This window comes from Cetorhinus maximus, chromosome 3 (assembly GCF_964194155.1).
Source record: "Cetorhinus maximus chromosome 3, sCetMax3.hap1.1, whole genome shotgun sequence".
NCBI lineage: Eukaryota > Metazoa > Chordata > Chondrichthyes > Lamniformes > Cetorhinidae > Cetorhinus > Cetorhinus maximus.
In genome coordinates, this window is record NC_135881.1 from 55,915,531 (window position 1) to 55,930,663 (window position 15,133).

Sequence of the window (15,133 nt, forward strand, 5' to 3'; positions counted from 1 at the left end):
TCTGTGACCGGCTGAGAATGTAAAAGTTGTGCACCCTCCCTGGAAATTGTGCGCAGTCCTGCAGGATACATTTCTGCTGGTCGCAAACCGGCTTCAGCAAATGGCAGCGTTGCTGTTGACATAGTTGACCGCGTGTTGCAACAGAGATCTCAGTGCCTTGTGAGTGCAGTTGATGGCACCCTGCACCTGTAGGAAACCCGAGATCTGGGCAAATCCAATCGCTCTTGCATCCTGGCTGTCCTGGACCAGGGTGAAATGCACAAAGTTGTGTGCCCTCGTGAAGATGGCATCCATGATTCATGGGTGCATTTGTGGGTGGAGGCTTGTGAAATCCCACAGAGGGCACCTGTGGAACTCTGAAAGGAGCCACCAGCATAGAAATTGAGTGCTGCTGTCACTTTCATGGCCACTGGCTGTGGATGCCCTCCATGTCCATGTGGCTCCAAATCCTGCAGTAGCTGGCAGATGTGACCAAGCTGCTGAGACATGCACAGTCTTCAGTAACACTGGTTCCTGGTCATCCGCAGGAATGAAAGGTGGCATCTATAGGCGCTGGGTGTTGCTAGGCGCCGACCAGTGATGGCTCGCTGTGGCTCTTGGGTGGCATGTGCAGGAGCCCTAGCTGCTCCTTCTTCCTGAGGGTGCTGCTCCTCTCTCTGTGCATCCAAACACCTCCATCTCTCTCTCTCTTCTCCATCATCATCACTTTCTGTACGCCACAAGGCTTCATGATCCTGATGTACTCCTCCTGCAGGATGAAAGAGAGAGACATGTGAGTTAGCATAGGTGTACTAAGAACCTCTCTTGGTTAAGTCTGAAGGCCCCTTAACGCATCCCAGAGAATGCTAGCCACCACTTGGATGGCCAGAGATTGGTGCCCTGCATGCCCAAAACCCCACCTTCCTCTACCCCACTCCACCTGACTGATTGGAGACAGTTTCACCCACTGGACTACATGCTGTGCTCTCAGCTCAGGCGCAGGCATTCTCCTAGCCCACCACCGCAAAGCTGCGCTGTTAGCTTGAACAATGGGGGAGACTGGTCCAAACTGGGATGATGACATTTCAAGGGACTGTGAGCACCTTCATCAGTGACTCCTCCATGGCCAGCTTTAGCAAAGAATCTTCCAACTGTTCTGCAGTCCACTAAAACTCTCATTAGTTTGCAGTCTGTCGCCAAGGGGTGAAAAGCTCTGGAGCACTTGGTGGCACTTTGATGCCTCTGTGTTGCTTGAGTGGGCAGAGAAGCTAGAGACCCGACTCCAATCATATCAATGTGGCTGCGCCTGAACTGTCTCAGCTGCAGACGAATGGTCACTTTATAAAAGGTGTCCCTAAAGATTGGCTGCTTCCCTCGGCCACCCCCCTGACCCACACGTGCTTGTATGCTACCTTCAAACACAGGGCAGACTTTGCTCCCCACAAAAGTTGCCTCAGCCGCAGGGCAGCCTTTGCTCCACCCCTCACCAACGTGCCTCAACCTTAACTTCCAACATGCGTTCCTTGTGAAAACTCCTCAGCGTTACTGTGCACTCACCTCCGAGATCCCTTCAAAGTACAGCCTGCTAAGTGCACGCCTTTTATATGCTGTGTGAAAGATGTTGGCGTGATGGATGATCCAGCGGTAGGGAGATGAATCTGGCAGGCTAGCCGTGTAATGGTATGCTGATGTATTACAATGAGATTCCCGACGTCTGATGGTGGGAAACCCGACACGCGATCGACAGGCCGAGAGGACGATCACATGTTGTGAAACGGATTTTTGGCCTTCTGGCCATATTTTCTGCTCACGCCACTGAACACGCCCGATGCCAGTGGGCACATTTGATTCCGCCTGTAGTCTCAAGATAAAGGATCAGCCATTTGGAACTGAGATGAGGAGCACGTTCTTCTCTCAGAGGGTTGTGAATCTTTGGAATTCTCTACCCCAAAGAGCTGCTCAATGTCAGTTGCACCACACAAGTGCCAGGCAATGACCATCTCCAACAAGCGAGAATCCAACCATCACCCCTTGATGTTCAATGGCATTACCATCACTGAATCCCCCACTATCAACATCCTGGGGGTTACCATTGACCAGAAACTGAACTTGACTAGCCATATAAATACTGTGGTTACAAGAGCAGGTCAGAGGCTAGGAATCCTGTGACAAGTAACTCACCTCCTGACTCCCAAAGCCTGTCCATCATCTACATGGCACAAGTCAGGAATGTGATGGAATACATCCCACTTGCCTGGATGTAACTCCCACAACACTCAAGAAGCTTGATACCCTCCAGGACAAAGTAGCCCGCTTGATTGGCACCCCATCCACGAACATTCACTCTCTCCACCACCAACGCACTGTAGCAGCAGTGTGTTCCATCTACAAGATGTGCTGCAGGTATTCACCAAGGCTTCTTCAACAGCACCTTCCAAACCCATGACCACTACCATCTAGAAGGACAAGGGCAGCAGATAGATGGGAACACCAACTCCTCGAAGTTCCCCTCCAAGTCACACACCATCCTGACTTGGGAATACATCACTGTTCCTTCACTGTCACTGGGTCGAAATCCTGAAACTCCCTTCCTAACAGCACTGTGGGTTTACCTACATCACATGGACTGCAGCAGTTCAAGAAGGCAGCTCACCACCACCTTCTCAAGGGCAATTAGGGATAGGAAATAAATGCTGGTCCAGCCAGTGAAGCCCACATCCCATGAATGACTAAAAAAAAATTCAATGCTGAGGTCAATAGATTTGGCACTAAGGAGATCAGAAAGAGCATATGGGGATCATGTGGAAATGTGGAGTCGACGTTGAAGTTTTGCAGTGATCTTTTTGAATGATACTATCAACTGTGTGGTCATAAGGCCTACTTCTGCTCCTAATCCATATGTCTTATGACTTATGGCAAAAGATGCACTGGTTATATACTGTGTTAAACAGATGAGAACATAGCATCAGTTCTGATTACCTTTGTCATGATTGAGGAGTTACTCAAGTGATGGTTCTGTTGATGATCTATTCCATACTGTTCAGCCTCCAAAACAGCTAGGACCATGTCCCTAAGAATCTCTATGTCCATGTCTTTGAGGATGACAAAGTTCTGCAAAGCTACAAATATGTGGGACAACAAAGATGCAGCATATTGAAAAATCTTTCCTGATTTTTCTAGACAGTGAAATCAGGCTTTTCGGACTCCAATGAGAATCTCAATGAACATTTAGGTGGAGACATGTACCTCATTGTGGTATGGCTCAGCTACTGTTCTTGCAAATCTTAAAAGGAGTTATTATTCAAGGATCATGCAAGCTACCTGTTCATTTGTCTAGCTACCTTGAAGCGTCCCAAAGAGGACAGAACTGCTGAGGATGAATATACCATGGGAAATCCTAACAAATCTGGAATTCATGAAGAACTATTTGCATCAGATCAACATTGGACATTCATAAGAAAGTTGAAGGAGTTAATGGTAAGTAATGGTAGTATCTGAGTGCCAACTATTGGAAAAGGAATACAAGTTATAGGATCTGGGAACACCAACAACATCTCTCCTTATAATTTATAGCAATTTACTCCTAGCTGAATTGGCAACTGGACAAATGGAAGGTCTTAGATCATGTTTCAAACTACGGCACAGCCATTGTGGGGCAAGAAACCCAGTGGAAGCTGGTCCCATTCCAAAATGCTGGTACGCTCGTTTTAAGGCAGAAACTTGGTAAAAATGGTGACTAAGTTCAGCACCTTCAGCTTTCATTGCTTCAGAGAGGTTACAGTGCAAGTCTTACAATTATCAGTCATTTGTATTACTATATAAGCACCAAAATTAATCACCATGTTTTGGGAGACTACATTCGTGAGGTTTAATTTCAAGATATTGAAACAAAGAACAGTTAACTAAAAACTCACCCATTTCATGGGGAATTTCATGAAACAAAATAGCAATAGTGGTGGTGATACCAGACTCGACTGATGATGAGAAAGCTGCGCCTATGGCTAGGCCATCAGCAAAGTTGTGCATGCTGTCGCCTACCACAATCATGATGGCCAGCAGCTTAAACGTTTCCTCTGCAAAGAATAAGTTTTCCCTTATATTAGAAAAAGAAATTGGAATTCACACATCATTAATTCTGATATTAGAAACAGAAAATGTTAGAAATACTCAAGTTAGGCAGCACCTGTGGAGTGAGAAACAGAGCTAACACTCCAGATTGATGACCTTCCATCATAGAACCATAGAAAAATTACAGCACAGAAAGAGTCCATTCAGCCCATCATGTCTAAGCTAGCCAAGAAAGGAAAAAAAAAGTTAAAAATTAGTTGCCCATTTTAATCCGACCTTTCAGCACCTGGTCCGTAGCCTTGCAAGTTACAGCACTTTAGGTGCAGATCCAGGTACTTTTTAAATGAGTTGAGGGTTTCTGTCTCCAACACCAAACCAGGCAATGAATTCCAAACACCCACCACCTTCTGGATGGAGAAGTCTTCCCTCATGTCCCCTCTAATCCTTCTACCAATCACCTTAAATTTGTGCCCCCTGGTAATTGACCTTTCTGCTAGGGGCAACAGGGCATCCCTGTCTACTGTATCTGGGCCCCTCATAATTTTGTTCACCCCAATCAGGTCACCCCTCAGCCTCCACAACTCCAAGGAAAACAACCCCAGCTGCAATTTTCAAGCCCTGGCAACATTCTTGTAAATCTCCTCCGTACTCTCTCCAGAATTATGTCCAATTGGAAAATGTTAGAGATGTAATAGGTTTTGAGCAAGGGGCTGGTGGGACAATGGTCAAAGAAGGTCTGTGATAGAGTGGAAGACAGGAGTGATTGAATGACAGAAGAGTTAGAATGGTGATGGGGCAAGAAAACAAACAAATAAACTAAAAAAACAATGTGCCTAGTGTAGGTGTGCTGCTGCCTGAAAGTGAAAACAAGAGAAAAACCAAAACATGCAAAGAAAAGGAAACAAAGTAGGAGGACAGGGTTTATGGCCTGAAACTGTTGAACTCAATATTGAGTCCAGAAGGCTGTAAAGTGCCTAATTGAAAGATGAGAAGCTGATCCTCAAGCTTACCTTGAGCTTCAGTGGAACAGTGCAGCAGACCAAGGACACAGGTGTCAGTGTGAGAGCAAAGTGGAGAATTAAAATGACAGGCCACTGGAACAATGGGGTCATGCTTGCAGATTGAATGGAGGCGTTCTACAAAGCAGTCACCAATCTGTGTTTGGCCTCCCCAATATAGAGACCACATTGTGAGCAGTGAATACAGTAGGCTAAATAGAATGAAGTACAAATAAATCTCTGTTTCACCTGGAAGGAGTGTTTGGAACCTTGGATGGTGCGGAGAGAGGAGGTAGAAGGGAGGGTATTACATCTCTTGTGTTTGCATGGAAATGTGCTGTGGGAAAGGAACAGGGTGTTGGGGGTGACTGAGGAATGAACCAGCATATCACGGAAGGAATGGTCACTTCAGAATGCTAAAAGGGAAAGGAAGGGGGGGGAAGTCTTTGCTGGTAGGATCATGGTAGAGGTAGCTGGGGTGGAAGGCGAGGACAAGAGAAGCTATTATAGGACTAAGATGTATTTTTACCCTCAAACGAGGATTCCCCCATTTTGATTGACAGGACCATCGATTGTTTCTATCACGTTTTCCACACTTTTGCTCTCACCCATTTCCCTCCCTCCAGGAACCATGATAGAGTTCCCCTTCTCCTCACCTTCCACTTCACCAGCCTCCATACTCAACGGATCATTTTCCACCATTTCTGCCATCTCCAACATGATGCCACCATCAAACAGGTCTTCTGTTTCCCTCCCTTTCCAGCATTCTAACGGACCAAACCCTCTGTGATACCCTGGTCCACTCCTCAAACACCCTGAACACAAAGCCCCCTTCCTACGGCACCTTTCCATGCAAACACAGGACATATAACACCTGCCCATTTACTTCCTCTCTCCTCACCTTCCAGTTGAAGCAGCGATTTATGGGAAGAATTTTCTGAACAACCTGAATGAGTGTAAAATGACGTGCGATGACGTCAGGTGAGCGTCCCGATGTCATCACGCACTTGTGCGATATTTCAGTCGGCAAAGCGCTTGCTGACAATTCACAGGCCTATTAAGGTCATTAACAATCTAATTGATTTAAATTTTTCACTGCCCGTCCAACCTTACGGTTGGCGGACAGGCGAAAAGGCCCAGCGGCGAAACCTCACCCACGGGCGGGATGAGGCTTTGATCCATCATTAAAAAAATATATAAAAATATAAAAAATTTTCATACCAATTCCTAACATGTCCCTGCTCATGTGACAAAGTTACATGAAGGGACATGTTTTTTAACATCTTTAAACGCTTTATTTTTAATTTTTCATATCTTCATCTCCTTGAGGCAGCTCTGTGCCTCAGGGAGATTTTCCCGCGTGAACTTGCATGCTCACCCACTCTTCCGCCCCCCCCCCCACCCTGCTAAACAGGCAGCACTGAGCGATGCAGCACACGTTTCACGCTGGGTGGGCCTTAATTGACCCGGCAGCATGATATCGCTGTCCGGCCCCGATCACGAGCAGCGGTCGGCTTCCTGGCCGCTCCCGCCCGCCTGACGAGGGCAAAAATTCTGCCCTATGTGGACTTCTTTCAATTTAGTCTACTGCATTCACTGCTCGCAATCTACTTTGGGGGGACTAAATGCAAAATTGGGTGACCACTTTGCAGAACACCTCCATTCAGTCTGCAAGCATGTCCCTGAGCTTCCTGTGACCTGTCATTTTAATTCCCCACCTTGATCTCATACTGACACCTCTGGCCTTGGTCTGCTGCACCGTTCCAGTGAGGCTGAACGTAAGCTCGAGGAATAGCAGCTCACCTTCACAGTCTTCTGGACTCAACATTGAGTTCAACAATTCCAGGCCACAAACTCCGTCCCCCATTTTGATTCCTCTTCATTACATGTTCTGATTTTTCCTCTTACTTTTGCTTCCAAACAGTAGCACGACTGCTCTAGGCACATCTTTTGTTTCTTTGTTTCTTTCCTTGCCTCATCGCCATTTGTTCTGGCCCTGAAAAGCTAACTCTTCTGTCATTCAACCACTCCAGTCTTCCACCCTATCACAGACCTCCTTTCGTCATTGTCCCACCTTGCTCAAAACCTATTACACCTGTAAGCTTTCCCAGCTGAAAGGTCATCGACCTAGAACATAAACTCTGTTTCTCGCTCCAAAGACGCTACCTGACCAGTTTTGTTATTGCAGATTTCGAGCATCCATAGTATCATGCTTTTTGATTAATTCTGATATGTCTTTTTCTGAAATAGTTGAAATCAATACTTCTTATGAGTTTTAATTATCATGGACTAATAAGAAAGTTTAAAGTTAAATACAATGTAGGATGGACAATTACTCAAGTCCTGTTTACATGTCTTCCATCCACATACTTTAATATTGCAAAAAGGCTTTAATGCCTTTGATAAAATATTGAGCAAAGGAATTTGATATGAGTAAATTAAACCATTTCTCATTACTATCACACAGTATGATTTAACAATATTCATTATTAGCACACACTTCTAAATCACCCTGCATCTTTCTAAATGTGAGAAGATCATTAATTTTTTAAGTGTCATGGAACACATGAAACAAGGTTGATTGGAAGTTGAGAAAAAAATCTGGTTTAGTTGCAATTGTTTTGAAGAATGAAATAAATGGCCGTATAAAGTTCATTTTCCTTTTCGCACTAAATGCTTTGGAGAAAACATTTGTTCGGGTAGTGTCAATTCCCTGGGGAAAACAGCACCAATACCTGCATGGTCCATGTAACATTCTTCAATTAGATCAATGAAGAATGTCACATGTGCTGTACAGGGAGCAGCCCCCAGTTTGAGTCAGCCCTTGAGAAGCGACATCACACAAATGAGCTTCTCCTCCTTAGAAACTTCCCATTTTCTTTATTGTTATTACATTTTTATGATTTTTCAGTATGCAAAGGCTTTCTGTGTTATTCAAATTTCTTGATACCAGGTCACAAAACTACAAATATTTTAAATTCCACTGTAATGCCAGGTTACCACAAAATTACATTTCTCAGTGCTCGGTGTTTATATGGTTGTAATGAGAAGAAATTTATGTAACTAAATGTTCAATAACCTAGGCTTACTTATGTTTTCCTCAACTTGTATGGTCAAAACAAGTGTTGTGCTGATGACCAAACTCTGTTGTAGAAGAAGAAACAACTTACATAGCTATAAAATTATTATATGTTTATTTATACAGATAGGTAATGAGGCCATATCTGTCCAGTCACAAGTAAAAATGAAGCAATGTTTTCTGACAAGCAAGTTTGATTGGGCAATTGTTAGTAAGGAATTCTGCCAATTGCTTTTGATTGGCTGTCAGTAATGAAACAATGAGTCCATTTTTTAACCTGCAGTTGGTTTTGGTAGGTTACAAAGAGATTGGGGCAAGAGGTAAATGAAATTGAAAGTCCATCCATCTGTGCAAACACTGCCCACTGTTTGGTGACGGAATAGGGATGGTTTCAGTGAAGTGAATGCTTTACTGGTGCAAGAGCTACTCAAGATCCAGCACTGAATTTTGAAGATGGGCAGAAGCTTCCAAACGAGAAGGAATAAAAGGACTCAAAATTTGAATCAATAAAATACAAGTTCACTTACTCAAAAAAAAAACAAGCTCAGGGAGTTGCATAGGTATAAGATTCAAGCTAAGATTTAGAACCTGGAATTCTTAGATGAGGCAATGGGGAGATTCTGTAAGCATTTGGGTGAAAAAATGGTGAACATATATCCATTATTTGTCCTGAGAGTATAATGGCTGCCAGATACATCCGAGTTTCATATTCAGTGAAATGATCAGCAAGGTGAAACATTGGAAACATTTGTATTTTCTTCTATCATTCACAATGTAGTACTTACTCTTGTCATTTTCAGTAATAGTATTTATTGCATTGTTTGTAGGAAAGTCAACATTTTCCGAATCTTCAGGATTCCCCTATTAACAAAGAGGAGATAAATTTATAAAAGGTAACAGAGATTATCCTGATCATTACTATCTTCCTTGCTGGATAAACATTTACTCAGTCTTGTTAACACAATAAATGTTGTGTCATTAGTTTGGATAAGATTATGTAATATCTTTCAGTTATTGTGAAAAGAATTCAGGCATCATACTAAATTTAATTCTTATGGGAGCTAACTTCATATTAGGAAAGCATTTTTCGAAATGTTTGGAAATGATTGTGAATCATCACAAAAGTAGATGGCCTTGATATAAATGTCTCAAACCTAAATGCAAACATTATACAATAATAGTATTTTGATTGAATCAAGAGGATTTTTAGAGAGAAAAACCTTGATTCTGTCAGCAGTTGCAATATTAGCAAAAAGTGAAAATAACTTATTTTCAGAGTACTTTAAGAGCTGGGGTGCATTACTGTAATTTTGCAAAGGAAGAACTATTTTGGATTTATCTATAAGTTTCTAAACCTTGGAATATAATTCCACTTCTATAACAACTGGCTTTGCAAGAATTCATCAGAATGGAAAAAGAACCTGAAGAAATCATAATATATTCATATGACACTGCTGTGGAGCAATCCAGTGTACAAGTCTGTGACAATATCATTGTCCATCACTGCATTGTGCAGTCTGTCTGGAAATTTGGTCAGTGTATAGAGACTGACATACAAGAAGAGCAACAGCGCCCTTGACAACCCATGGATGAAGTCTGGCCCCCCTCTTTGTTTAATGAAGAATTGTGGCATGGAAGTTGAAAGGTCCCTTAGAGGTTAACCCACTGGGGGAACCATTCACTGTGGATCTTATTGAAAAGGCATAAGCACATCAGCCAAAGAGTCAAAGGTGTAGGAGAGTGGCACAGTGAAAGCATGCTAGGCTCATAACTCAGCAAACAATGGCTTAAAACCATTATCTACTTGGACACTCTGAAGTTGAGCAACAGCTTTGATCAGAAGTGTAAGAAACTAGCAAAGTGTAAGCAGGGTGTATGTGAATCCAGGATAACAAAGGCAGATCAGCAGAATGAGCAGATAGATAGCAGATGCTATTTAAGTGTAACAAATGCATTTTTGGAAGAAAATCAACCAATGGAAATATACACTCAATGAAAGGATGCTGCAGTGTGTGAAGAAACAAATACATAATTTGAGTAGTGCAAATGCAGCTGGTTAAAACTTCTTAAAAAGGACAATAGCATTTTTGAGTTTTATAAATAGAAGTATTGTGTATAAGAGATGATAAATGTGTACAAAACACTTTTTAGGATATAGTTAGTGTTATATGAAATTTTGGGAATTCAGTGATAGAACAGATGTAATAACCATTAAAGCATAAATCACAAATTCACCAGTATGATACCTTAGAGAAGAAACTGTGAGAAAAGCTGAACTCTCAAGTGGGTGAGAGCAAGTTGAATGACATTATGATGGGCAGACAGAAAATTTTAGGTGTCAGTTAGACTAAAGAAAGCCAAAACACCAGGGTCCATCCTAGGATCACAAGAGAGACAGGATAGGATGTTACAGAGACTCTAAAACTTATATTTCTGGGTTGAATGTGAATCACAGAATTAGAAAATTATAGAACAGAATGTGTGACAGAAGACAAAGCATAACCAATGGGAGGTGGTGGTATAGTGGTTTTATCACTGGACTAGTACTCCAGATACCCAGGGTAATTCTCTGGGGACCTGGGTTCAACTCCCACCATGGCAGATGGTGAAATTTGAATTCAATGAAAAATCTGGAATTAACAGTCTAATGTTGATGATTGTTGTAAAAACCCATTTGGCTCACTAATGGGAAATCTGCCATCCTTACCTGGCCTACATGTGACTTCAGACCCCCAATAATGTAGTTGACTCTTAAATGGCCTAGCAAGCCATTCAGTTCTCAAGGGCAATTAGGGATGGGCAATAAATGTTGGCCCAGCCAGTGATGCCCACATCCTGTGAACGAATAAAAAAAACCTGATTTTTAAAATAGAATTAATCCAGGTAATTGCACGGGTCAATTATTTTAATGTCTGTAGTAGGGAAAATTTTAGAGTATTCAATAATTAGAAGTAGCCAGCATGGATTTCAAATGAGGTGATCCTGCCTGACAAACCCCAGAATTCTTTGAAGAGGTAATGTACACGACAATGGGGGAAATGCAATGGATTCAGTGTGCACGGACCTCATAAAAAGCCTTTGGCAATGTGTTACACGGGACTTTGTTTGAGAAAATTGAGCATGGGGTTAGGGGGAAGATAACTAGGGTGAAAACTGTCTGTATTTCTGTGATTTTTTTTTCTTGCCAGCTTGTAAATGTTTTTGTTGCTGCAGGCTTACAATTCTCCATTTCAGGATTAAAAAGTACCAACAGAACATGCTGATAGAATTACATGAAGAGTCGTTGTCTTGAGTGGAGCATAAATGCTGGCATGGCCTAGTTGGGCTGACTGGCCTGTTGCTGTGCTGTAAATACTGCGATTCGATGTAAAATGAAGTCACTACTGAACTTTAAATTGTGAAGATTTATATGTCACGTCCTGGTTTTTTTAAACCCCATAATACTGCATCTGCTGCCCCCACAAAAACGTTTCTCTAAACGTGCCCCAGCTGGTGATATTTCACATAAATGTACAGAACATGTCAGAGCAAGTCTCAGAAATGCTCATGGTGGATGGGTGAAGGTTGGGCTGTAGGGGCGGTGGAACGACGGGGTGGGGGACGGAGCGGGGGGGTGCATTAAACCCTACAGAAATGTGGAATGCAATCTCAACCTACAGAATACGTGCGTGAGGTCAAGAATACAAGAGCATATGGATTAGGAGCAGGAGTAGGCCATTTAGCCTCTTGAACCTGCTCCGCCATTTGATAAGATCATGGCTGATCTGATTGTGGCCTCAATTCAATTTTCCTCTCTACCTTCCCCCTCCTCCCCACCTCTCAAAATCCTTGGCGATCAAAAATCTGTCTAACTCAGCCTTGAATATATTCAATGACCCAGCCTCCACTGCTCTCTGGGGAAGAGAATTCCACAGACTAATGAGCCTCTGAAAGAAAAGAATTCTCCTCAGCTCCATCCTAAATGGGGGACCTCTTTATTCTAACTGTGACCCCTAGATCTAGGCTCCCCAATAAGGAAAAACATCCTCTCAGCATTCACCCTGTCAGGTCTCCTTGGGATCTTATATGTTTCAATAAGATCATGGGAGGAATTGTCCCAGATTTGCACTAAGTGCGTTACCTGGCGGGAAAAAGAACTTTTCACCCACCGGCCGCAATGGTGGCTTTTCACGCCATATCGTCTAAAACCCGCCTCATTAATCATATATTCCCGGGAAACATACCGTTTTGATGGGGTGCAGGCTCTCATTCATCTGCCACGCCATCACCTCACTGCTTCCTCATGGCGGGCGCCATATTTAAAGTGCAGCTGCGCTTACACCTCTCGGTGCTTCCAGCCCAGGACTGCTGCACAGAAGACATGGTCCCAAAAGGCAAGAAGACTGCAGCCCCCCGAATCAGCGATGCATCCCTGGGACGACTTCTGGACACTGTTGGAGCCTGCCACAATGTCCCCTATCCCTGCTCTGGCCACAGAAGGCTCATCAGTGTCATCACTCCAACTTGGGAGGCGGTGGCAGTGGTGGTCAGTGTCAATGCTGCACTGAAGAGGTTTGCCATCCAGTACAGAAAGAGTTGAATAATCTCATCCGTGTCACCATGGTAAGGCAACCATCTCATCACTCTAAACTCACATTCACAAGCCCATCGCACATTCATCTCACTCACTGCCAGCTCAAGGGACATCACCACTCACTCTCTCACACACACCCTCACATTTCCATCTGGCCTCATCTCCTCTGGAGATTGCCTCCTCAGCCCTCACCACCTTGAGGCCCCTGGCACAGATCAACATGTGCCTCCACACACACCCTGGGATACCCCCCTTCACCAGTACAGCCCTCCCCCTGCAGCCTCTTCCCTTGCCTGAGGCCACTTCTCCCCCTCCCCCAAGCAAGCCCTAGCTCTGCAGCCATTGAAAAGCTACCCCTGCCTACGGCTGGGCTGGTAGGTAGAGAGCTGCCTGTGAGCACCCTAAAAGTGATGTGTGACTGTAAAGCCTGACACTGATAACTGTGAGTGCTGCCCGAAGCAAGGTAGGCAAACAAACCTCAAAGAACTGCTTGATGTGCAGCTCGCCAAGCATGTTGCTTATGTTCAGTAGTGAAACACTTGGGCGTGAGCATGCTCAGATGATCCACCATGGGGGGGTGATTCCAGTGGGCTAGGCTTATAATGATATGCGGATGTATTACAGTGAAGTTCCCGATGTCCGACGGCAGGGAACGCAGCCGCCATTGGCGAGCAGAGCGGACGATTGCAAACTGGGTTTCACAACGTCGGGAAACTGATTTTTGGCCTTCTCGCCATATTGTCTGCTTATGCCGCCAAACACGCCCAATGTCAGCTTTAAGTTAAAGTTCTGTTGAAGGGTCACGAGGACTCGAAACGTCAACTGTGCTCTTCTCCGCCGATGCTGCCAGACCTGCTGAGTTTTTCCAGGTATTTCTGTTTCTGTTTTTGTTTTGGATTTCCAGCATCCGCAGTTTTTTGCTTTTAGCTCTGTGCTACAAAAATGAAGCTCCTTTTACAGCACTCTATGTGGGCCAGGAAGATCAGGAGTGCTGTAACCCACTGGCTCCTCGAGGAAACCTTTGGCCTCCCTTTTGATGATCATGGCCTCGCTTTCCCTGCTGCAATTGCTGACATCCCACCCTGCACCGCCCAATCCCTGATCTGCAGTCTGCTCACCTCAGGATCGATGAGGTCTGTTCCCAAGGTCACGGACTCCTGCCGCTGAATTTCCCACTGGCCAGCCTGACATGCAATTTGTCCGGCTGCCACGTGGGAAACAGAAGAAGGAAATGAAACTGACTTCCTGCCGTTAACTCTAGTAGGGCCTCCACATCCTTGGCCTTGCCAAGTTCTACACCTGCTTTCAGCCTCTCGTGCTCCCTCCTCACCTCACCATAAATACTGGGGTCTCGGTTTGTGATTAAAGCATTGAAATGTAGCACTTTGTTTTAACCGGGCCACTGTTCTCTTTAAAATGGTCTGTCAGCTAACATTTGAGTTCACAGTTATTGGAGTAAATTTTCATTCCTGGCACAGAGCCCAGCACAATGAACATGTAGCTTGGAACATGTCTGATTTGTATTATGTTTGTCTTTCCACCTGGAAAATCAGGAGCATTGTGCTTTAGGTGGGCTGCCTTCCAGTTCCTTTTCTTCACTCCATGGTCCAGTTGAACGACATTCCGTGGAAATAGAGGACACATGTAAAATCCAGCCTATTAAGTTTTCTGGTTGTTTATTAACCTTTTATACAATGTTAGGTGAGCATTAATCTGACAGGTATCTTACCAGTTGCATAGTGGAAATAGATTTGCCTCCTTCTGATTGGATATTCAAGTTAGATTCCATTGGAAGGTCATGTGAATGTGCCAAATGTCCATTTGCAAATGGCTGGTTTCGGAGGAAAAAAAAATACAGTGAGGTTAATATAAACTCTACCACAATTTACAGCAGCCAAGAACTTCTGCATCTCAGTTAACTTATTAAATGAATCAAGAGCAAGGGGGGTAATTTTCACCTTGCTGCTGCCCTGCTGGTGCTCAGAAATGGGGGCAGTAGTGAAACTAAAATCAAACAGCAATTGAGAACTTTGACTTACCACTGTTTTGATACCTGTTCCTGATTTCCGGTCAGAGGTCCCCACCTGAAACCGATGGGAGCTTCAAACATGAATACAACTGGGGGCAAATGAGACTAGCTTGGACTCCAATGGTGTTTTTGTCTCTATCATCTGATAACCATCAGTGACTGCGCTCATCCAGTAACCATGGGCAAGTTGAGAAGGTTACTTGGAGGGACACTTAAACAGATCCTTAGCTCCTATCAGGTAAAACTTGGAAGAAGCTTTGTGTTTACATGCAGATTTTCTACAGGATCTGAAATCTGAAGCAGTTGCTGCCATAGATTCTGCATTCATCTTTCCTGCTGCTCCACTGTTTCACTGCTTTCTGTTCCCAAAGCTGATTGCACCTCATCTTTTACCCTGTTGCTGCAGG

At 44.0% G+C, this 15,133-nt stretch overlaps 1 protein-coding gene across 1 annotated transcript in view; it reads right to left on the minus strand.

Moving 5' to 3' along the window:
* The window catches only part of LOC144672780 (zinc transporter ZIP12-like), a 92,003-nt gene that overhangs the window by 36,784 nt on the left and 40,086 nt on the right, over nt 1-15,133 (minus strand). The window contains exons 8-10 of the mRNA XM_078534779.1: nt 14,427-14,528; nt 8,910-8,985; nt 3,894-4,052 (exon numbers count right to left, since the gene is read on the minus strand). Coding sequence (XP_078390905.1) covers nt 3,894-4,052; nt 8,910-8,985; nt 14,427-14,528 — 337 coding nt within the window. The remainder of the gene's footprint in view (nt 1-3,893; nt 4,053-8,909; nt 8,986-14,426; nt 14,529-15,133) is intronic.